Below are 25,036 nucleotides of genomic sequence, written 5' to 3' on the forward strand. Positions count from 1 at the left end.
TAATTCTGCTGTCTATTTAGAGAAAAAGCCTTCACATCACGCTTCTGATGCCTTAAATGCGATCTACTTAGGCAGGTCAGTGAGTTTTGGAATAGAGATAGTGTGTGCATATATTACAATACACCCTTAGTTGCCCAAATATAGCAAATGTTTCTCTGTAAAGCAAAATGCATACTCTTTTTCGGGAGCTGGCCACTTTCTCAGTCTTGGCCTGGAACAGGGTGTCCTGGTACTGCTGGGCAGCGCTTGCGTCCAGCTGCAGTAACATGGCGTTTGGGTTTCTCATGGCAGCTAGAGTGCCCTCGGGGACTCCGTGGTCAATGGCATCATTGATGGCGATAACCGCAGCGTGCACTGAATCGTTGCAACAGAAGATAATGCAGATCTTTTGAGCTCGAAGCAATGTTAAACAGATCGTAATTACTGTGCTGTTAAACTCTTGGCTGTCCGAGTTAAGTCTAGTTAATTATGTTTGCAAGAGAAGGAGTTGTGCCAAAAAGCCAAGAGTAAATTGACTTTGAAACAGTGCTCACAGGCTGCTTCGTCCACTGATAGCTCGTTGGCTAAGATCCCGCCAATTTTGCTGAATGCTGGCATTTGAATATTGTACTTCTCTAATTCAATCTTCATGTTGTTGATCTCCTCCTCTGAAAAGACAAAAACAATATGCAAATAACATAAAAATGGAGATTATTTGGCTCGGTGGAAAGTCTCATTCATTATTTTATACTGGACAAGCTCTGGATAAATATTGCTATGTCACGCTTTAATAAGCATGGTAACGTAATCTTGGCTTTGCATTTTTCCTTGCTTTGATGTGATTGGCTGGACATTGTTCTCAAAATGTCTGGTAAATAATGTTTTCCATCCATGGACTTGGAAGGCAGTTTCAGGCCAGCCAAAATGGCAGGAAACGCACATACAATCGCTAATGATTTTCACATTGACCACGGCTCCTGGGAACAGTGGCATTTCCAGCTGTTACTGAACAAACCCAAGCTTCAGTATGATGCTACAGTGAGCTGACTCACCTGTGAAGGCCACCTTGCCATACAGGTCTGTAATCTGGGGCGCAAGCCCAAGTTTAAACAGGTAGAGGCTGTTGAAAAAAGCAAAAAAAACAAAGTGAATATGAGAAACAAATTTCCCAGTGGACAATTATCCTATTCCATAGGTGTGTGCGGGAAAAGACACTACTGGGAAGAGAGTCAGATGTTATCTGCATGGCTTTCAAGTTTCACACACACATCCCTTCATCAATATCAACTACAAAGACCAACTGGATTTAGTGCCCCTCACCCCACGCCAGGCCTCTGCCAGATTCTCGCCCCTGAATGCTGTTATTTCCTGTGTCTGAAGGCCAGATTTATGGCCTTTGGGCCCAGTGTCAATTCTGCATTGAGCCGTAATGCGAGAGTTACTAATGGCAGGATTCTCTAGCCTCATGTTAAGTGACTCAACAGAAACCAGAACAGGTTTCCTCATTATTTCTGACTCATTAATTCTGAGATGAGTGTAGACGCAGATTAAATCTCACAGTGTCATACTCTTGCGCTTTTATCACGATTCATTTCTTAAAAAAGGAGAGTGGTTGGGTCTAAGTGTATAAATATCGTACTTGAATTGTACTTTGTACTTTGAAACTGCAAGTAGGCAGTCTGTAGGCAGACAGTTTTTATTTGCAACAAAAAAGACATTCAACCCATAAAATAACACTAAATATAACTATTAACACTACAAATGCCCTAATTCTAAAATTATTTTGTTCAAAGTGAACTGGTTCATTTAAGCGGAAAATCACTAAAATGAATGAGACTAAACAGGAAATGTCTAACTGAATAGACTACCTAATGAGTCACTAACACAGATTCATTTTTATACTACCGTTAAAAGTCTGGGTTTGGCCCGTTTTAAGAAGTCTCTTATGATTACCAAGGCTGCATTATTTGATTAAATATACAGTAGTATTGTGAAATATTACATTAAAAAAATATCAGTTTTTTTATTTTAATATATTTAAAAAAATAATTATCTCCTATAATAGTAAAGTTGACTTTTCAGCAGCCATTTCACCAGCCTTTAGTGTCATATGATCCATCAGAAATCTTTTTAATATGCTGATTTGCTGCTCCAAAAAACCTTTTTAATATTATCATCTGTGCTCAGTTCAGTTGTGCTGCTTCATATTTTTTTTGTGGAATCCATGAAAAATCTTCTATAACACTATAAAGATTATTTACCTCACTGCTAAATGCATGAGAGAACCATTTAGAACAGTGAAATTAAGTTTTAATAAGTGCATGTAGAACTGTGGCAATAGTCAATGCATACATACCAAAACAAAACAAAACAATTTCACAATAAGTTCTACTATTATGAACACAACTGAACTACTGCAACACATATAAGCTACTAGCAACACTTCTCTTGGTTATGTCTCCTCAACAAGAGATTTGAGAATAAGCCCACAGTGAAAGGGTACCTCAGAGCATGTATGCAGTAGATGCAGCGGGGCATGTTCTTCCTGTCGTAGATGTCTGTTGTCTCAGGATAGAAAATCTGACAGGGACAGACAAGTACATGCATTAGGATTTAATGAGATTGAATGCAGCATTGTTGCCAAACATGGGAAAGAGGTTCAGAGGCAAGCTCTATCATGTTAGTGACTCAATAAAGCAGAAGAAATGCCACTAATGAAAGAAGTAGGCAGTCTGGTGTTCACCATCTACACTCCTCACCTTAGGGAGGCCCTTATCTGTCATTGCATTCAGCCATTGGATGATATTGTCTGTGTGTCTGAAATGGAGCCCAGTGGCCTACAAGTGGGACAGAGAAGAAAGCAACGAGTGAATCCAAACGGTCTGCTATTTTCATATCAGTGCTATTGAAAACTTCAGTCTTACCTTGTAGCGTGTTTGTTCGCGGTCATATATTCTTTTGAGAGAGACCACAGTAGGAGCAAAGAAGTTCCCCAGCTTGGCCAGGTACACGCCGTTCCTCAGGCCCTCCTCCAGCTCGGTGGTGGGCGGGAGATCCTCATTTAAACACGCTTCAATCCATCTGAAACATAAAGACACATGCCACTTTCAGCAAAGCAATGCACACTACTGTACATGATGCAAGTTTTATACCAAAAGAGCCTTTATTTTGTTATAAAAGAGACATGCTATGTGCTAAACTGCTTTATTATAATGCACTTGCAGTGTTTGGCACAGTTTTCGAATACATTTGAATACCTTTATATAAGTTAAACCTCTTGGGGACGTACTCAAATACAAAGTCAAATACCTTAGATCATCTAAAAGAACCAGTACAATAGGTGATACTCATGCTATGAAAATGAGCACATTAAGGCACACCCTCTTCTCTTCTTCATGTGTTATGAAGTTTGATTACACGAGGCAAAATACCACATACCAACTACTCACATGTTCATCACATTGATAACATTCTCCTGTACATTTCAACCTGCTGAAGCGGACACAAAAACATTCCATGAAGGCCAAAAAAAAGTGTTGTTTTAGAACAGAAACAACAAAACCCAACATACTTCATATGTTGAACATCTGCAAAATAGAAACCAGGAACTGAGATGGAGACTAAAATAAAATTTTGCTCTGCTAAGTTTGTCCTCCACTTGCAGGTCAGATGGGTGACGCAACAATAGATGGCAATGCAAATTTCCATTACCATGCAATTTCCATGTCATTTACATAATGCTAGTTGTCTGCTTTGCAAAGGCTAATTCTGTTTGCTTTAGAAAAGCAGCAGGCTCACCGTCTCAGTTTCTTAAAGTCATAGTTCGCCCTCATGATATTCCCAGCCTGAAACAGGAACACGGAAGTAGAACACTTGAAGAATGCACATACAGTGCAAACTGACTGTACCTAGGGGGCAGTTTAGCTCTGAAATGGACAAAAAGGTACAATAAAAGTAATCCATCTGACTTATACAATATCTTCTAACTATTCTAAAGCCATACAAAGCAATCTTTGTGTAAGGAACCTGACACATCTTATTCATACAAGTCTCTGACGGGACGTTTCTAAAAGTCTGTTTTCGAGGGAGTAGTGTGGACAGCAGACAGCAAAATGTCCACGAAATTAATACATTATAAAACGAAAATGCATTAGTTTAAACAAAGCATAAATATGCATATGCACAAATAAGACTTGAAAACTACAGCATAGGGAAAAATTATCCGTAAAGAATGATTTAGCTTTTTAAGTTATGAACAAAGAAATATATCATATTAATTTAAAAAGACATGCTATATGTGAGCACGAAACACAAGCACAAAACCAGTCTTAAGTTGCTGGGGTATATTTGTAGCAATAGCCAAAAATACATTGTATGGGTCAAAATTATTGCTTTTTCTTTTATGCCAAAAATCATTATTAAGTAAAGATCATGTTCCATGATGATATTTTGTAAATTTCCTACTGTAAATATATAAAAACGTAATTTTTGATTGGTAATATGCATTGCTAAGAAAATAATTCAGACAACTTTAAAGGTGATTTTCTCTATAAAAAATTTTTTTGCACCCTCAGATTCCAAATTTTCAAATAGTTGTATCTCAGACAAATATTGTCCTATCATAAACCAATCGTCAATGGAAAGCTTATTTATTCAGTCAAGTAATTTTTTATATTGATAATGTAGACATGTATTAAATGTATTAAAGAAGTAATGGGATATAATTACAGTATTTCTTGCGATTAAGTTATATAATTTGTGCATTTATACTAAATGTATTTATACTACAGTTTTTCCTACAAACAACTAGAAACCACATAGTTACAAGTTTACCAAGTTGTTACAATTTTACAGATGTTACTGTTTTTGATAAGGAACATAAATTTACATCTGCATCCTAACTCAAGCTACATATTTATTGCAAACTGTGCTGAAGATACATGTCATCATAGTCAGGCAACACAAACCTGTTTCATGGTTTGCAACAATATCACTCATTAGAACAAGAAGCAACGAAGGAATTCATTTTTATATTAGGATAATTATTTATTTTTCTAAGGAAAAATGGCTGGAAAAGTGTAAAGAATTCAAACGTTTTTGTCATGTTGTGACCATAAAGAGTAGTTTAAAACCACAAGTGATGGCTTGGTTTCTACACCTTTCACTTAAGAGTAAACATCAGCCTTTAAACTTAATTATCAAACTCAACTGATATACATTTTTTGTTTTTGTCAGCAGGCACACAAGATGGAGGGCTGCAAAGCACTATCCATTTATTGCATAATTCAATTTTTCTTTTACTTCACCAAGGCAAAACGCACAATACATAATCCAAAATGTGGTGGACATTACATTGTAGCAGGGCCATAACATTGAGTGGCACAAGTCTCGCCTATTTGATAGGAACTGCCAAATTGCTAGTCTGCCTCAGAAATCTAACATCATTCAACAATGTCAAAATGTTTGAGAGGGCCAAAAAAAAATCTGAGACAAGGTAACAGTAGACAGTAGACATTTACGGTAATGTGCCGGTATTCGGTAATGCGTTATGTCACAGTAATGAAAATGAACGATATTGTTATCGTGAGCACTTCTAAATACCGTAAATTCGGAATTTGGGATGCATTTTAAAAATACTTGTTTCCATCAACTTGTTTAAAAAATAAATTAAAAAAAATTAAATAAAAGAACACAGATGTATGCTGCCTAAAAGACTAGTGAGAGACGCGCTGAATGAAAGCAGATTCACTCTCTGGCAGCAGATGGCGCTAAACTGCAGAAAATGCAGCCGTTACCCTGGAAACCCCATAAATAAAGCAGCTGCACTACTTTCTAAGATGTATTTTAATAGCCATTCAAGTTTGTGGATTTGCTGTGTTGTTCATCACAGCACCAAATACTTAAGTATTTAGGCTATTTATTTTCAAACTTTTTCTTATATTTTCATCTGGACTACAAAATACCCTAAATATTGTTTGAAAGTGTTTTGATTCTTTATTGTTCGTTTACACTTTACAATAGGGCTTCATTAGTTAACATTAGGTAATTCTTTAGTTTACATAATCTGCCAATTAAAAATTATTCAAAACATTCATTCATCTTAGGTATTCCAATATTTAATAACGTTGTTAAAATCCAAAAATTGCAACTGTGTTATTTAATGAGCCAACATGAACTAAAAACTGTATTTTTTTTAAACAAAGTTGGATAACTTCTGTAGCAAACGTAACTTTCTCATTGTAAATGTTAACGCATTAACTAAGGTTAACAAATGAGATTGGTATTTGTAGTTCTTTTGCACTTTAATCTGTGTAAAACTTAACTTGATATATTTCTGTATTGCTTCATTGTATAGTTATTTTTGTTAAAAGAAAAAAGTTATTAAACCTGTTATACTGTATTATGACCTATTATATTTTAATGATAATAGCCTATACCGTGAAAAAAGCATTAGCAATTATTGGCAACATGAAAATTTGATACCGGCATATCCCTAGCTTACAGCCTTGAATAACAATAGCAACACATCTACCTGATCTATGAGTGCCCACACAGGACACATACTGATAGCAGCAGCCTAACAGCCTTCTCCCTGCCTCTCTTTTACACTTTTACGCTCTTCGTGATGGACATGCCTGCACTTGCGCAAGCACGCACACACACACACACACACACACACACAGAGGAGACACACCCAAGTCTATGCTATTAACGGGCCCTAGAACTCAAAATAAAACCTGTATTCCATAATTACCATATATTAAACTATATTACCATATATGAAACTATTCATGTATTACATGCAATTTGGAAACATTTCAAACTTAAGCCAAAAATAACTGAGACTGTATCTGAGAATGTGTAACAGCATCCACTACAAAGGACATCCTTTCAGTGAGACACAGGAAGCGTGAAGCCGCACAAGTTCACAGGTCATTCCAATAGGAAGAGGTGAGAGTGAGCTCACGGTCTCCCAAGGAACACACACAAGGGCTTTCCGCTTCTGTTTTGTAACACTCCAAGAAAAACATTTCATGTCGTGAGAACATTGAATCACACAGTTCCCAATTTTCCTCAATCTTTACAAATAAATTAAAGCAGGGCTGGATGATACATTGAATAGAAGCAATATTATCGCAATAATTTTGCTGATGATATAAAATGACAGATTATTATGAACATCATGTAAAATAGAGAGATCTTAGGTTGTCTTCACTCTAGGAAAGTCTGCTAGTCCACTTACTTTGGTCAATACAATGTTGTTGTTGTTTTTTTGGTGCAAGTCATTTTCACACTGCCCTTTTTGCAAGTGAACCAGACATTGTAAACAAAACCACATGTGTGCTAAGTTCATACATTCATTGGTTCATCCATTCAACCGTTCTAGAGTTCATTCTATAGCTATATCACCTAGCCCTGATTAGAGCTGCTATAAAACACTACTGTGACTTTAATCACCCTCATATAACATATTTAGATCTATGAAGTCAAAAAAATGACAATGACACATAATCAGTGCTGAGATACTTGGTCCACAGTGTGATAATGAGGAAGGAAGAAGAGCAGAGTCTGTTAAACAGCAGACTGACTAACAGTTTGAGAGGCAGATTTCAGCGCAGATGTTTTTGTGATCCTGGAACAGTGCATAGGACAGTTAAAAACTATACTGGACCAGACACATCTGTAACCCATCAGTGAGCCCCGTTCCACTTGTCATATGGGAAGAGGACATGATATAGGAGTCTTAAAGTCACAGCAACAAAAACAAGATATCTGATTCCAAGAAAGTGATAAAAATATAACCTTATTTCAAGTATGATGAGACCTGTTCTGGCAAAACAATCACAGAACAAAATACTTATCAGTTACCATCACTCATCAGTAAACATCATTTTGACACAATTTCACCCGCCTCACAGCTGCAAACCACAAACAGTCACTTCCTCGCTCATACAAACAAAAAAAAACTTCAAAGGGCAAACTCCTAGAAATTTACTCCACCAATCACAGCACAGCACTGTGTGAGAGGGCGGAGCCTTTAGAGGGAGTCCACACAACCACGGCTCCACCATTTACAGTTACAATTATGCTCATAAGTTAATATTTCCCCTGAATAATCTCCAAGATGTTTATCCTACAAAAAACTAGCATTACCCTGAAAAATCTGCACACAACAAAAATCTCAGATTATTGAATAAAAACTAAATAAGTCGTTAAAAATGCTCCTGTTTAAAAATCCCCTTTGATCTCTGCATCTGATCAAAATACTTGCAATTTAAAAATTTCTATTTCAGTTAGATCAATCAAGAATTTCTCTTTAAAAAGTTATGTAAATTCTTTAGCTCATTTAAAATCATACCTGTCTTATTTTGCAAAGTCAGACAAACAGACCAAGAGAATGTGACTGCAGCATGGCTTTATCCAGCAAGTACACATTAACTGGCAACAAGTGACCACGATGTCCATTTAATCTTCCAAATATTCGATTACGCATTGTGTCACATATACTTGGACAGACCGATGAAGACTGTAGACCGACTACGCAACTAAGCAGCTGTTCTCAAATCAGTTATTAATGAATATGATCTAAATGTTAATCTCACTAAAAACAGATTACACCATGAAACAACCAGCTGTACATGTTTATTCTTGCATCTGCACCAGTTCAGCTGGGCAAAGCACAGGCAAATCAGTGGGGGAGCTTATCTGACCACATTGAAATATCTGACTCTGCAGAAAAGCACAGGCACACCTACTTTCACCCAACCTTTCTCAGCAGTCTTTCACTGTGACAGCAAAAACTAAAAGAACTACATTTCAGCTCATGTAACCATTAAAAACATATAAAAAAAGATTGGATTATGGGAGAAAGATAAAGACAGGAAAAGCCCCAGCACTAAGAAAGAGAGCATTACACAGCATGCAGTAGCCAAGTGCTCCATTACATGGTCAGCTGCAGCGGAGGAATTCAGTGCAGGATGACCTGCATGATCAGGTGCCACAGACTGAGCCCATTCACCTCTCAACAGGAAGCCGCTGTCTGAAACGCACCCACCCAGAAACACCCCCATGAACCGCTTCATGTTTGCCAAGTCTTTCACTGGGTCTTTTTCAAATGTAGAGTTTTAACCGTTGACACATCACACATACATATGGGAAGCACTGGGGATATTAAATCCACAACATTGCTTCAAGATATTCAAGCAAGTTATTCAAGTTATTAAAAAATTTGCCTTTCTCAGATAGCACATGATTTTGAAATGACTTCTCATACACCACTTATTGTGTAAAAAAGTTGTCAAAATGCCGATCTTGGTGAGTATTCACAAACAGTAGAGATAGAGATCAGATGTGTATTAATATATTGACTCTGTGCATCAGGTCTTAAAGTGACAGCAGCCTAATAAACCTGCCGAGGTCCGGGTCCCTAATAGGGATGTGCAACAGTGATCGAGTACTCAAGTACTCGACCGCGACAGCGATGATCGATCACATACACGATGATCGAAATTATTATTATTTTATTTTTTTATTGGTTATGGCAGCACGTTGGGCGGCGCCCTGATCTCTGATTGGTTAGCTTCCCACTTGATACCTCAAAAGACGTTAGAAGACAGATAATCATGGCCTCAAAATCACGTAAGTGATGGCTGGTTTCCCTTTGAGAAGAACGATGAAAATACAGTTCAGGGTAAGCTGTGCAGCGCCAAGCTGTCACACACATCTACAACAAATATAATCCACTATCATCTTAAATGTGTACATAAAATATTTGGCGATAACAGAGCGGCAACTCAGACAAGCATTGAATCACTTGCCGTAAGACCTAAATGCAACGCAGGCAGAACCAAGAAGACGACAGAGCTATTGTATCTCAGTTATCTGATTTATCATAGGATGTGTCATAGAATTACCGCCCCCCGCATTAAGCCCCACCCCCGATTAATCGTTTTTGAAACCTATCGATGATCGAAATGAGAAATTTCCCAAAATGCCCATCCCTAGTCCCTAATGCTAACCAAATAACAAAAGACAGCGAAAATTACTCTGTTTTGAACTAAATAATTTTAGTAGCTTTAATAAAAATCTGCATATAATTGAATTCATATAGCCATGTAGTTTATTTTACATTTTATTCAGTTTCATACTTAAATGCTACTGTTGAACAGGCATAAAAATATTCCATATATTGTATTTGTCCTGTTGTTTGATCTTTGATCTTATTTTATTAACAAATGAATGTGAAATAAATAAATAAATTACTCCTATTGTGATATAAAATGTGTCATATTTGGACACCAGAAAGTTTCGAACACATTTAAAATCCAACCAACCATCTTATTGCTAAATATCCTGCTTGAAAAGTGGGTTTGTGCTATATTTCTTAAAATATCAAATAGGGATTTAGCACTTACCTTTCCTTTTCTTGTCTATCATATTCTTAAAAAAAAAAAAAAAAAAAAACTGGCTATGTGTTCTGTACTAGACTAAATGAGACTTGTCATGGCACTTGTATATTGTTGTGGATCTCTGGTTGGTCTGACTGCTTCTAATGTTCTCATCTGTAAGTCGCATCTGCTTAATGATTCAATGTACAGTAAATGTAATATGATGGATGTAACAATGTGTCCCCCGACCCAGTTGAATATCAATGCAAATGTGTGACAATTCAAATCGGTTGAGATGTTAAACAAACAGCTATACAATTGGATGGAGGTGTTTATAAAACAAAAATCTGACAATTCTGTTTTTGCTTCAAATTTTGAAATTATACAAACTATCTCATAAAAACGGATTAAAAATTGATTGCTCCTGCTGTATTAAATCAGTATCAAAATGCAGTGGTTGCCTCTAATTTTAAATGGAAAGAGCACAGGGAAAGCTTCCGTTTGTTTAAATGAAGAGATTTATCTAATTTGTTCAAAATAAATATGTGAGAAAATTGTATTGTGAAATCAGTACACTGAATTATATTGCATTGTGAAACAAGTGAATTGTTACATCCCTAATATCAATGCAAATATTACTTATTTTAGTTACCCAATGAAATGACATTCAATCATTTTAAGAGCTTAAGTGTCATAAGATCCTACTTTTGGGGCTCCTCCAAGCATTTGGCGCAGAGGAAATGGACCTTGCAGCCAAAATCTCCAATTTCCCAAACATTACAGACAAGATGAGGCATCAAAATGGGGTTGTGCTTTTAAAAAGTGCTGTCTCCCCTTCCTCATTTTAGTGTGTGACAATGGACTTAGTGTGAGCTTGTTTCATTGATATCACAGCTGTGACCCAGGGGTCAAGAGATCCTGTAAAGTATTTATGCGTTTCAAAAGAAAAAAAAAGGGCTTCACGGACGGCTTTTTTCCCTTAATCTCACTCCCACATATTCTCACAGAAAATGTCAGAAAAAGCCACAACTGTCCCTAAGATTTCCAAAAGAAACGTGTCTAAAAAAAAAAAAAAAAAAAAAAAAGTAACTTCAGATTTATAATAAAAATACTGACTAGGGCAATCATTCTTCTAGTCAAAGCAAAGTGGATGCTGCCATTTTCCTTGGAAGAGCACCTGTGAAGGGAAAGTAGCGGGTAATGAAGGGTGGGGTGGCCAAACACAGAGGCGTGGGCTCTTTCCTGACCAAACAAGGGAGAGGCTGTTAAATGTGTGAGTGAATGAGAGCCGTACTAAAGTAAATCACATAATGAACAATGACCTCATGTTTCTGTAGAATGATAATTATATCACGCAGCAGAAGTTAAGAGAGAAAAGTGTCATCGGTTCCCCTCCCTGACACCAAAGGCATTCATTTTCTCTACATTCACTGCAGTCATTTACGCTCTCACGGCTGTTGGCAAGTGATTTATAGGTAACTAGGGGTTCAACGAATCGTAATTGATCTATACACACCATGCCCCTTTGTTGAGCATGCATGTGATTCATGGATTAGTTGTAAGTTTAACCATTATTGTGATGAACGTGTTTCAAAGTCTTCCCAAATTTAACATTCAAGCAATTTGAAACTATTCAAGAGAAAGAGACACTCACTTAGTTTTCTGAAGACAGAATTTAGTTCCCTTTCATGTCTTCTTGCGCTTGAATGGACACATACTAGGGGTGTGCATGGATAGTCGAACATTCCTATATTCGTTCTGCTGTAATTATTCGATAAATAAAAATGATATTCGAATTTCGCTAAAAAAAATCCACAATAAAACCTAATTCGGTCACTTTCTGTGATTCTCTACCGCATATTTGAAGATGTCTGAAAGCAATAAATAATTAATAAATGAATAAGAACTGTGGTCTTTTACAGTCCTTGAAATATGCTGTGGAGAATCACAGAAAAAGAATGAACTCAATAACATTTTTGCAGCATCTCAAGCAACTAATAAACACTGCTAACTTGGAGAATGCAGGAAAAAGTCTTGTTTTCATGTCTGCCCTAGACCCTCTGCACAAACATTTCAGGTTCCTCGATGAAAACATGAGAGAAGCAATAAGAAAAAAATACTTTTTTAACATTATCAGAGCATTTGGCGCGGATGCAGCCGCCACCACCAACGATGAAGAGGATCCAGCAATGCCCACTTGTCGGAAAAGGCTGAGCCAGCGATGATTACAGAGAATTAATTCGATTCAAGCAACAACAAAATCACAAATTTCAAACTCATAGAACTTTTATTGACGAAAAGAATAAAAACACACAATCCTATATTACCTAATATAAAACAACTAATTACTTAGGCTACTAGGGCTGTCAAAAATAAATAGAATTTCTACTATTCGAAAAAAAAAAAACAATTCCACATTCGAACAATGCATTTGAATTTTAGGTCTGCGTCAGCCGTCAGGTAGCCTCAACAGTGGCGCACGAAATGCTAAATGACTCTCATGGCTCAGATATTCCAAACGGAAGGAGAATCACACACACGTTACAAGTTTCTATTGATGCAACGAACACATGATCTAACAGCTGGATTTAAAGTTTATGAGTTTTGAAGCATTAAATGTTTATTATACACTTCAAGATGCATTCAAGATTTAAAATGGGTATTTGCAGATGCCAACAATATATGGAGAATTATTATAGTATTTGCCTTCCAGTGTTTAGACAAAACTATTAAACAACGACAGTGAAAATAAGATGAAGAATCAGAAATTGTGTGCATCTGCTGGGTGGTTATGTGCTTCTCAGAGCTATCAAAATAACAGAAGTCCTGTTTCTGACATTTATTGAACAAACAGTAAAACTTAATGTCCATAATTAAAATAATGGCCAACAATATCGTCTTGGCGAAATATGCCAATTCACTACTGATGCAGTATTTAGCAGTGCTGCCACTACACCAATATGTTACATACAATATACAGCCGAGTCTGTTCACTTGTACAGGAATATTTTGTGTCCACTGATAACAGAATAACACAGAATGATTCCGCCACATCCTTCAGTTTGAAACAAACAAGAAACGTGTTGTCAGTGATGCACTAGCAATGGAAGTCTACATGGTGAACATACTTTACATGAGGAAAAAAAAAAAAAAATCAACCTGAAACTTCAGGTTGAGCCAAGGAAACAAGCTGCATGATGCATGATGATAAAAGATGCTAGCCACCAAAAATGGCTTTACACTTCTGAAGACAAACACTGAGATGCATTGAGAATCATTTTGGTATCAGATAAAAAAAGATAAGGAATTTAAACCGAATTTGAGGTGAATAAACATACATTTTATAAACTAAGGAACAAGTCTCAATCATTTTCAGGGGTAAATCAATAGCCTACCACAGATCCTGTCCATAGAGTTAAAAGTAGCAATGAAAGAGAAGTAGCAACAGTTATTGAAGTATATTCAAGTGCTGTCAAACCCAAAAAAAAAAAAAACTGTGGGCACTTGGTTTATTTAATCGGTTATTGATTGGATTTTGAGATATTGGCCTTGCACTCAAAAATAAATGCAAGTTTGCAGTGGATTGGAGAAGGAGGGAAGTTCATTCATTAAAATTATGACGTTTTGATTGAACATTACAAGGTTTAAAAAAAAAACATATACCCGGATGAATCATTCACAATAAAATCTATAACATTAATTTACTACAAAGATAGTGTGATTTTCCATTTCATGCAGACAAAGTTGTATTGTGTTTAAATGCATCTTTAAAAGGATGTAAGGAAGCGGCAGTGTAATGCACAGTTCCCCACATCCCCTGTATTGTTATATTACAGCTCTATTCCCTACAGACAGCCTCACAAACACAGAGAGAGAAGTGGTTCCTCTACTGCACTTGAGAAGATATTTAAGACCACCTGCAGCTCAACAGGAAATTGCATGGGGTTTTTTCCCCCTTTTTTAAGAGAAACAGGTCGCTGTTTTTGTGTGGCAATTTAATAAAACATTTGGACAGACATAGCTAACTGTCATTAAAACTGACCTTTCTCAGTCTGCTTCAATTTTTCCACTCATGAAAATTAAAAAATGAATAGTGGAAAATACTATTCAGTTCTGAGGATTTTGTGGTGGAGAGCAGCAATTCAGCTGGAAACTGGAGTCTAAAAGGCATCAAACTCTCAGTTATGTGCAGGAATAAAGTGACCTAAAATGATATTCCAGTGACATGAACAACAGTAACTCTGGTGAAGTGAAGTGAAGTGGACGTGTCCATAAATGCATTGACAAGTATAACTATGTAAATAAGCAGCGACATGAAGTGGCCAATAGAATGACATTGAGAAGTTACCGTACTGTGAGCAAGTTGCCCACATAGTTATGTAGCAAAAAATGACATCCCTGTCTGCATTACAAATGAGTGCATTTTTAATCAAATTATCATGAAAAGATGAACAAAAGCTAATTATATCCAAATATTGTCCACTACATCCTTCTTCTTGTAAAATCAACAATTATTATAACTATAAATTAACTATAATTATAATCATTATAACAAATGTATTATTAATTAATATTGTAATACTTTAGGATTCTGTTGATTAAACCAATCACTTTCTTTTTAACTCAAATATTTAGTTTCATTGAACTCTAAGGCAACCAAGTTACTTTAAGTTAAACATACAATATGTTTTACAGTTTATATTAATTTTTAGCAGAAGAAGATAAATACTGCTATCAGTCTGACACAGGCAGAAATTAACACAATGCTTTTCAAAACAAAGTGTTCCATTTTGGATCAAATCATCAATTTAAGTAAAAGATGCTGTAATGGCCATAAAAGTATCTAAATATTAATACATCTGATCTAAACATTTTTCTTGAGGAAAAAGCAGACCATGAAATGAATCACTTTTATTAACATGATACTAGCACAAGAGAATAACAGAGGAATCTGACATAGGCTACACCTTTATAAAGTTATGTGAGGGGTGGGGCAGTTCTGAAGGGCTGAACCAAATATACACACATTCCAGCATGAATGCCAGTAATAGCAGCGGTGAACCATACTGCCTCATGGACAACTGTGCTGGAACATATACACTGTTGGTTATCTTCTCACAACCCTCTCTCATGCTGCTCCTTCCCTGTATCCTCAGCATCGATCTCTTCTCCACATTTAAAGAACAGAAACCTACAATTAACAGCAGCTGAAATGAGAGGTTTGCATAACACCTCGAAAAACTACAGCAAGCTGCTGTGACACAGAGATTTCATACAGAGAAGATGCTTTGCACTTCGATGTTGACCTGTAGGGCAATGGCAAATAAGAGCGTCAACAATACAGTAAAAAATCTTTTTAGCCTGTAATTTTTTGCATAGACGTGTTTGTGGGTCCACCCAATTTGGCAAAAATGCTGATATATAAATCATGGAGACTAAATAACATGCAACTGTACAATTACAATACTAATATTCATTTTAAAATTAACTCATTTTCAAACATTTATAATGGGATTTCAATTCTATTTTAATGAATCATGCAACCCTAATCTACAAAGCCATCTTTGTTTACGGTCACTCCAGGTTATTTACAGTAGATTCACTTTAGATCACCTAAGTATGTTTCCCTTGGAAGACCATGCAGGAGACGTTGAATTGGGCATGACTTTGAATAGACAGCATACCGGAGACATGCTAGACAACATTCCCCAAGAACACTTCACTAAACAGAATTGTAAAATGAACAAACAAAACAAAAAGCATCTGAACTGCTAGGTAACCAAAAATGACCGACTCCCAAGGCTAATCCATCCAATACTAGCTGCACAGCTGTGACCTCTTCTTAATTTTATTTTAAACCCAATTTTACAGCAGTTCCCCTTCTTCTGTGCTCACAATATTCTAATTACAAGACAAGATCATATACACTTAAAAAAAAAAAAAAACTTGTTATATAAAGGCTCTTTACATTTATTAGGCTAATAGTTCAACTTAGAAACGTACAGCCCTGAAGAACCATTCTATGCTTAAATTTGGGCTAAGAGTTTTTAACTTTTAACTTGGGTTTATGTATAAAAAAGGCACAGTCACAAAAACCATTACATTTAGTCATTGAGCAGACGCTTTTATCCAAAGCGACTTACAAATGAGGACAATGGAAGCAATCAAAATCAACAAAACAGTAATTATTCATTTTTGGTACAGTTTTCCATGTCAATAACAAAATAAAAGTCCCTTATTGACACAATTTGCTGCCAGCATTATTAATGTAACCCTAATAGAGGCTAGATGGTGTTAACAGACCCAGACAAATAAAGAGGTTAAAAAAATTTAATGTTTAAATATGAAAATAATAACTATTATTTAGATTTATTTTTTAAAATAATGGTTCTGCTGTTGTTACAAGCAGAAGAACCCTAATCTGATTAAATTATCATTTTTCTTAAGAGTATAAAATAAGAAATGGCACAGTTGACTGATGGAAATAGAGAGGACAAAATACTGTAGGAGCAGAATTTGCATTGCACAGCTCAGACACACACACAATTCACTTGAGCCCATCATCACACACAGCAGGCTTTCAGGCTTTATAGCAGACAGTGATATGAAAATAAACCAATGATAAAAGCCATTTTGGAAATATCTGCACTTTGTTATTCTAACAGCTAACACAAATTCACAAGCATTGGCCACTTTCAGACACTGCATATAAACCTGTGAAATTCCCATCATACCACAGACTGTTGCACGCCATGATCGCTGCAAACTCTAAGCATTCCAGCATTTCTGAATCAGGCCCGAGGGCAAATACTGTCAACGGAGCAAGGCCTGAGAAGAAAACTTTCTCTCTTCCTCCAGGCAAAAGCCTGATAAATGACGTCAAGGATAGCAACGTGTCAAACTGTAAAGATGCGGTATTACAGCAGAACCTATGAGGACAACTGAATGCTAATATGTTACCCTGGACCACAAAACCTGTGCAATTTTAAGTTTTCCATTGATGTATGGTTTATTAGGATCGGAAAATATTTAGTCGAGATATATTTGAAAATCTGGAATCTGAGGGTGCAAAAAAATCTTAAGTACTGAGAAAATCCCCTTAGAAGTTTTCCAAATGAATTGTTAGGAAAGCATATCACTAATCAAAAGTTACGTTTTTATACATTTACAGTAGGAAATGTACAAAATATCTTCATGAATCATGATCTTTACTTCATATTCTAATGATTTTTGGCATAAAAGAAAAATCTATAATTTTGACGCATTCAATGTATTTTTGGCTGCTGCTAAAAATATACCCGAGCAACTTAAGACTGCTTTTGTGCTCCACGGTCACATGTGAGACTATGACTATTCTGAACCCACGATGAATACAGTGCTGATTCTTTTTCTCCCACTATGTCACGCACTCAATCCCTCAAACACGCAGACACCGGAACCAGTCTCTATGACAACCTCATGTTGCCACAGCTACAGAGTGAGATACTGAAATCAACAGGGACTGACTCACTTCCTCTCGCACCACTGATGCGTCTGTGTGTATGTGATGAGTGCACTGACAGGCCATAGCCTCCGTAACCTCCAAAGGATCAAAGAATATATCAATACAGCTGAGAAAAGACTAATATCTACCCTTAGTTTCAAACTTTGCCGTGTCCTCACATCTTTTGTGGTTCTTCAAAATGTGTGACTTGTTGATGAGAGGCGTGTTATTACTTTTCTAAACCAACCCAATCTTCAATGCCCTTAAAACGACAGCAGCAACTTCAAATCACTAAAATACATTAGAAATAAATCACAAAGAAACACCATGACACCCACAACCCATTAGCCTTGTAGGTGCTACCAATCAAATGTTTGTGGTCTAAAATATATATATTTTTTTAGACATGTTCTTTTATTCATGCATTAAAGTGTTCAAAAGTGACAGTTACAATATGTATATTATCAAAGTCTATTTCAAAGAAATGCTGCTCTTTTGAAATTTCTATTCATCAAATAATCTTATATAAACTATATATATATATATATATATATATATATATAAACAGCAGCACAACTGATTGCAACTTTGATAATAATGAGAAATGTTTCTTAAGCAGCAAATCATCATATTAGAATGATTTCTGAAGGATCATGTGACACTGAAGACTTGGAGCAATGGCTGCTGAAATTCATTAAAATAAAAACCTAGGCTATTTTAAATTGTGGTAATATTTCATAATATTGCTGTATTTTTAATCAAATAAATCCAGCCCTGGTAAGTAGGGGTGCTCCGATCACGATCGGCCGATCGTTATGCGCTTCTCGTCAGTAAAGCCGGTTCTCTTCCATCAGGTGCGTGATTTCACATCGAGCAGCTGTTACTACAAAGAGCCGTTTTTGTTAACGGAGAAGATGCGCCAAAAAACGCTGAAAATGAACGTGGATTTGCGCATCTTCTCAGTTAACAACAGCTCTGTGTAGTAACAGCTGCTCGATGTGAAATCATGCACCTGATGGAATTAACGGCTGATTAGAGAACCGGCTTTAATGACGAGATGCGCATAACAATCGGCCGATCGTGATCGGAGCACCCCTACTGGTAAGCATAAGAGACTTTGAAAAACAAGTGTGTATTTTTTTCCCCCGAACAATTATTCTCTCATATCTAATTTTCTTTGCAATCTTTGAGTTAATTAAAGGGATAGTTCACCCAAAATTATATTTCTGTCATTATTTTCTGTCATTATCCACATGTTCTACCAACCTTCCGCAGTACACAAAATACGTTTTTTTACAACTGTTTTCCAATTAAGGTTTGGACCTGAAATATTTTCCAAAATATCTTCTTTTATGATCAAAAGTAAAAAGAAAGCTAAATGACGATAGAATTGATGGGGTGAACTTTCTCTTTAGGGATAAACCCATAGACTGAAATAAGAATTCAGAGCTTCGTGGAGAGTCTGGGCTCTATAGAAATTCACTGCAGTGGGTCTTGCTGGGACATGCAGTGAAGACACCCACAATCATGTGACAGCCATTCATCACAGAGACATTAAACAAACACCAACTGAAAGCTAAACTGCCATTTGAAGCGAAACACTGAATTAATATGTCAAAGTGCCGGAGGGGCTGAAATGGAGAATTGGTCTCTTACCGTTTAGCCTCTTCCAAGTGGCACAGGTACTCATAGGCCATGTTCTGTTGGCGCCGCTCGTCCATCTCCTCAGCGGTGAGCCGCTCCATGCCATCCAGAACAGCTGAACGAGATATGAGAGTGAAACACACACTTCAGAGAGCTCGAGATATGGAGATGTGAAGCTTATACTGATAACACTGATAAGAAATGTTTCTTGAGCAGCAAATCAGCATGATTTCTGAAGGATCATGTGACAATGAAGACTGGAGTAATGGCTAGAATTATAACAATATTTCAAAATATTACTGTTATTAATATTTTCTGTATTTCTGAGCAAATAAAGGCACTCTTCTTGGCCAGCATGTAAGTGCATCTTTGTAGTGCATAAAACTGACCGACCACATGCTTTTGAACGGTAGCATTGATACATTTGTCACATACTTGTACATACTCGCTAGATAAAGTGGCGTTAAATGGTTAAAATAAAATGTAATTCAACTGCTATCTACACTCCAAGCGTTTTAGCAGTTTATGCAAACTTTGTAATGTGTTACATGTCTTGCATGCCTGAGCTCTAGCAACCTTAAGATCTGGGTTTATTCCATAATGAAATCACTCAGTAGGGGTTAATGTCATGTGGAAGAAGAAGATAAATCTAATTATTACTGTACTGGAAGTAGCTGCACATATTTCCAAAGAAAAAAAAAAGGAAATTTTGGAAAAACATATTTGTCTGTGAAAGACCTCAGTCAGAGTAGATGCCATATTTCTATATTTTTATTTGAATGAAAATGATGCTGTGAGGAACGAACTTAAAGTATTTTTAAAAGCATAGGCTGTATATAAAGTTTCATCACACAGAATCTTCATGTTGTTAAACAACAATACTTCTGCCCCTCACAGCCTCATTTTCAGGCCTTTAAAAAAATGTATATGGCGACATCCTGACTAAGTACATAAAAAATCCTTAATTTCTGTCTCTAGAGCATTGCAGGAATATAAGAATATGATCTATTATGTTATGGTCCAGTTTATTTGCAGCTTTTACAAATTTGACCCTAATAATATCTAATACGTAATTCTAAGTCAAACTTCTGTTGGAAAACCAACATTAAGGAAATAAATAAGACTGCAAAGCTCTAACTCTTACACTGGATTTGATCGGACTCTTTGATTAGTTCATAAAATTGTGAATTTTTAATGTCTAAATGAGAGTAAGATCATAACAGTATTGTAGTCTTGAATTATGAAACTTCAGACAATCCTTTGCACCGCTACCACAAGCTGCAAAGAATCCCAATTCAAATGAAAGGTTTGCATGTTCAGACATGAACTGAACTATAATGAGGACAATCCTTGGATAATAATACTACGTCATTTCCAGTGATACTATTCCAAAAACACAATTATTGATGCCATTTTTACATCGCATACAAAGAAAAACAAAGAGTCTTTAAGATAATAAAATTATATGATTAAACCACTAAATGATTGTTGTTCATAGGTCAAAAGCCTACATTACCCTTCAGTAATATCTAGTTTAGCACTGATATAGCACTGATTTATGAAACAATCTGTTTCTGTACAAATCATTCTCCTTCATGTCCACGCACTGAAGTCTCTCAGACTGAATTAGAGCATGGCAGTTTGTGAACAGATAAAATTAACTACAACACCTACATTAATAAAAACAATGATTGCTCAGTTTGTCATGGAAGTCAATCCTGCAAAAAAAGCAAAGACTGAGGGCGGAATAAATCTGAACGTGTAAAAGTTTCTGATAACCATGCAGAATTAAAGTCACCTAAAGAGAGTACTTGAAGGTGTAAAAGCACCACTGGCATAATGACTAAAGAAAACCGAACTAACGTTTACTGATGAATACCTGGGGATATCCTGGTGCAGGTATCACATAGAAAAATACATTTTTCATTAACTTATACTACCTCAATTTAGCCTACTACTACCATTGCATCAGATCAAAGCTGGCTGAAAGTCTGTGACTTATTCATTAAACTTGGTATTTACTTTATTTTGACCGAATAGTTTGATAAAACTTGTGTAGTTTAAACTTTGTTTCAGTCAACCAAGTGTTTTTTAACGAATCAGATGGGTGAGTGATTCGATGACTCGTTCATAAGACGTCAACGATTCACGAGACCTATACTTGACGCAACGTGCTGAAAGCGCTCTGAATGAATCAGCGAGAGAATCTAAACGATTCTTTAGTGCACTGATTCAAATAATCCAGTTTACTGGTATGAATCACAATTAACTGCACTAACGTGATAGACTTTATATTTCAAACTTAGAAAATAAGTGGTCCGGCAGCTGTCGGCTAGTAAAATAGATCACGGACACTGTATTAGTACCAGCAACAATTAACCGCCTTCACAGTAGCAAAGTAACTCCCCATCAAAAGTCGGTTTGTAATGGGGGTTTCACTCAAGGCCAGCGGGAAAAATAAACAGCGCGCGATACAAAGACGCTTTTACCAGAGCCAGAGTCACTTAAGAGTGACGTTTGACCTTCATTGGAACCTTTATGGTGACTGGTTTTCTTGTAATAAAAACAACCCTTCTAGGTGAGAGAGAGAGCTTCACTGTGCCCTAGATTTGACTAACGTTACTTAAAACGGTCTTGTCTAGATTGCAGATCTATATACAGACAGTAAAGTAATTTTGGCAGTGCACAGTCGTTTGATGCTCAATTTATGTAATCTTGATTAGTACTGCGGCTCAGCGGAGAGGAAGAATGAGGATGTCGATGCTTTATGTAAAATAAAGTATAATAACAACAACACGCTTGGCAGTTCAGAAAAGTTGCCCAGGTGATCCTCGGTTGTGTCCTACTCATACAGTATTATAACGCGGAAGTTGTAAACCATGCCGATGCAAACTTGAGCATTAAATAATGTGCAGTTATATAAAACATCAAAATAAATTGATTGACACGCTCCTTGAATTAAAGCATTTGCATTTAGAGAAAATGAGTAGCTTTCTTGTAACACACTGAGCATCACGTTTCAGGAGAACGCCTGAAGAAAACGCATTAATACTTACACCCATATCTAGGACGGAAACCGTCTGTCTCGTCAGAAGTTGACATGTTTTCTCAAAAGTTTTACAAGTCTTATTTCCTTGCGAGTTCTCGATGCAGATCTCTGTCCTTTGAGATTTATATTTAGACCTCGAGAAGGCACCTCTGGCCCCCTTACTTTGCTGCACAGTTTCAGCGACTTTTTTTCTTGAAAACCCACTGATGTCATGGGCGTGTTCCTTCCTAAATCCTGAAGTATGCGTTTCAGGAAACACCCAACTCAAGAATATCAGCTCCAAACTCTTAAAACTGTGACTGCATCGCCCTCTGCTGCCCACATGGGTCACAGTCTGCCCCCGCACTCTGTGATTCTCCAGCAGAGGGCCTTAGGATAACTAATACTTATTCATTTATATAATATTTGGTTTTAAAATCATTTCTATAATAAATTATTAAACGTAATAAAATAAAAAAAACATTTACATGTACGTAATTTAAATTACATTATATTTAAATGTAATTTAATTTAATTTGTCATTTTTTTATCACAAAATTAATCATAATTAAGTAGTTATATTTTATTGACACTACTTTTGTTAATAAACAAATACAAAACAAGAGGAAATGTATAACGTTTAGACTCTTTAGCCTATAAAAGTAGCCGTGGCCAACATTATTATCAGCCTAGGAAATATCAGTTTACATTTCCAAACATTCATTTTGCCATTAATTGTAATAATCCAGTGAGATTTATGTCTGTCAACAGTCAGTGCTTCACACCGAGATCTGATCTCTTCATCATCCTCATGTCTGTCTGGAGTGACATGAAGAAGCAGAACAAACTGAGACAGACTCAATCCAGAAGAACTGCGGCAACATCTCCAAGACACTTCAAGACCATCTGGCACAGTCTGAGCTTCACTTAAGACTAAATCACAATAGGTTATCAGATATTAACGGGTAAGTCGTGTCAATATAGGCTAAATGTCCCCCCCCCCCCCCCCATAATTCATGAAATGTTTTTTTCTATTCTACTCTACTCTACTCTACTCATGTAAGTACATCTACAGCTGCAGTATGCCTGCAAAGGTACAGTTTCTGAGAGCATTCAGGAGAATTACCTACTGAACATGCAATAACCTGCGTCTTTGTGTTCCATGTCTCAGCCACTGCGAAATAAATAGGCTTTCCTTTACCCAATAGCTGACCTGATATAATCCATTAACCGAAGTCAGGGCGGAGCATATCAGTTTATAAACCAGCCAGTGAACTGTTAGGTAGTGTGTGTTTACCTCACTGTGCTGTGACTGACTCAGGACCATGAGGAGCTCAGATATCCTGACCGGACTGATCATAGTCGGGCTCTTCACCGTCATGTGCTCTGGACAAACTTCCCAAGAACTCACAGATGACATACAGCTGTCCCAGCAGGAAACGGAGAAGGAACTGGTGAGAAGGCTACCAAATAATATATCTTTTTATATTTGTTTATTTTCCGTGTGAAATAGTGAGACCTATTTGGCCATTTATCTGTAAACCAAACACTGAATAATTGGTTGGTGAAGTGTCAACCTTGTTTGTGTTTATATTTAGGCTATATTTTTTAAATATTTGTATTCATATCTTAAATAAAAATATGTTTCATATTCAGTTACTTATGGATACTTATGTTTTTGCATAGGCTGAGGCTATGACAGCACTTTTGGAAAGATATCAGCCTCATGTACCATCTTCAGAAAAACGTGGCATTCCACAGGTACATTTTGCTCCACCTCTTATATATCCTCCTTTTCATTCTTCATATTATCATCATCTTCTGATCTCTCTCTCTCTTCAGTGTGCTGTGGGGTCCCGCTGCGCCATGAGACTGGGTCCACGCTTTGGGAAACTGTGTGAATGTGTCAGAGGATCTAACTGTAACTCGTTTCTCTTAAAATGCATCTGAGTCATTCAAAAAGTGGCAAATCCATAATCCTTCCTCAAGCTGTAAAGTCATACTCCTGAAAGAGGAAGTGGGTGGAAATCTGTATTCTGAATCACTTGTGCGAGCTTTATGATAAGCATTCATGTATTATATATATGCATTAAAAATGCAGCATGACAAACAATAGCAAAGCATGGCTTTAATGTGTTTATTCATTAATATCTTTAAAGCTGGTCTTGTGTTATCAATAAACATGGATATTCTTCATCTTATTGTCCTCGTGAATTATGCACCTGTTTAATACAACCCTAACAAACAAAAACTAAAAAATGATTAGAATCAGGATTTACCCGTTCTGAAGTAGCTTGGAAAATAGCATTAAAAAGTAAGTTTCAGCAAATATTCAAACTGAACACAAGCAGCTAGATTATAAATTGAAGATTAAAATGGAATTGATTGTACTTTTCTTCTATGGTGACTCAATGATGATAGTTTATGTCTTCACCCACATACTGTATAAATTAGACAGATCTATACAAATCTTTTGTATTTATTTTTTTTGTATAAGATTTTTTATTAATTTTG

General features: G+C 36.4%; 2 protein-coding genes across 2 annotated transcripts in view; one reads left to right on the forward strand and one right to left on the reverse strand.

Annotated features, from left to right (window-relative positions):
- The window catches only part of LOC127961601 (ras GTPase-activating-like protein IQGAP1), a 42,154-nt gene extending 19,357 nt beyond the window's left edge, over positions 1-22,797 (reverse strand). Inside the window, exons 1-8 of the mRNA XM_052560789.1 lie at positions 22,551-22,797; positions 19,507-19,609; positions 2,904-3,060; positions 2,739-2,816; positions 2,483-2,559; positions 1,032-1,099; positions 534-647; positions 176-354 (exon numbers count right to left, since the gene is read on the reverse strand). Of these exons, the coding sequence (XP_052416749.1) occupies positions 176-354; positions 534-647; positions 1,032-1,099; positions 2,483-2,559; positions 2,739-2,816; positions 2,904-3,060; positions 19,507-19,609; positions 22,551-22,596 (822 nt within the window). The 5' untranslated portion in view covers positions 22,597-22,797. The remainder of the gene's footprint in view (positions 1-175; positions 355-533; positions 648-1,031; positions 1,100-2,482; positions 2,560-2,738; positions 2,817-2,903; positions 3,061-19,506; positions 19,610-22,550) is intronic.
- A 347-nt stretch (positions 22,798-23,144) lies between these two features.
- cartl (cocaine- and amphetamine-regulated transcript-like) lies at positions 23,145-24,718 on the forward strand. The gene is made up of 4 exons (XM_052562264.1): positions 23,145-23,487; positions 23,844-23,976; positions 24,209-24,283; positions 24,365-24,718. Exons 2-4 carry the CDS (start codon positions 23,848-23,850, stop codon positions 24,470-24,472), a joined length of 312 nt encoding a protein of 103 aa, XP_052418224.1. The 5' UTR covers positions 23,145-23,487; positions 23,844-23,847; the 3' UTR covers positions 24,473-24,718.
- The last annotated feature ends 318 nt before the right edge of the window (positions 24,719-25,036 follow it).

This window comes from Carassius gibelio, chromosome B7 (assembly GCF_023724105.1).
Source record: "Carassius gibelio isolate Cgi1373 ecotype wild population from Czech Republic chromosome B7, carGib1.2-hapl.c, whole genome shotgun sequence".
NCBI classification, from domain to species: Eukaryota; Metazoa; Chordata; class Actinopteri; order Cypriniformes; family Cyprinidae; genus Carassius; species Carassius gibelio.

Excerpts from the sequence above, each read along its gene's own strand:
- cartl (XM_052562264.1), top strand. The coding sequence starts at position 23,848 with ATGAGGAGCTCAGATATCCTGACCGGACTGATCATAGTCGGGCTCTTC. Across the intron at positions 23,977-24,208 it reads AGGAAACGGAGAAGGAACTG|GCTGAGGCTATGACAGCACT; the intron begins GTGAGAAGGCTA and ends GTTTTTGCATAG. Across the intron at positions 24,284-24,364 it reads AAAAACGTGGCATTCCACAG|TGTGCTGTGGGGTCCCGCTG; the intron begins GTACATTTTGCT and ends CTCTCTCTTCAG.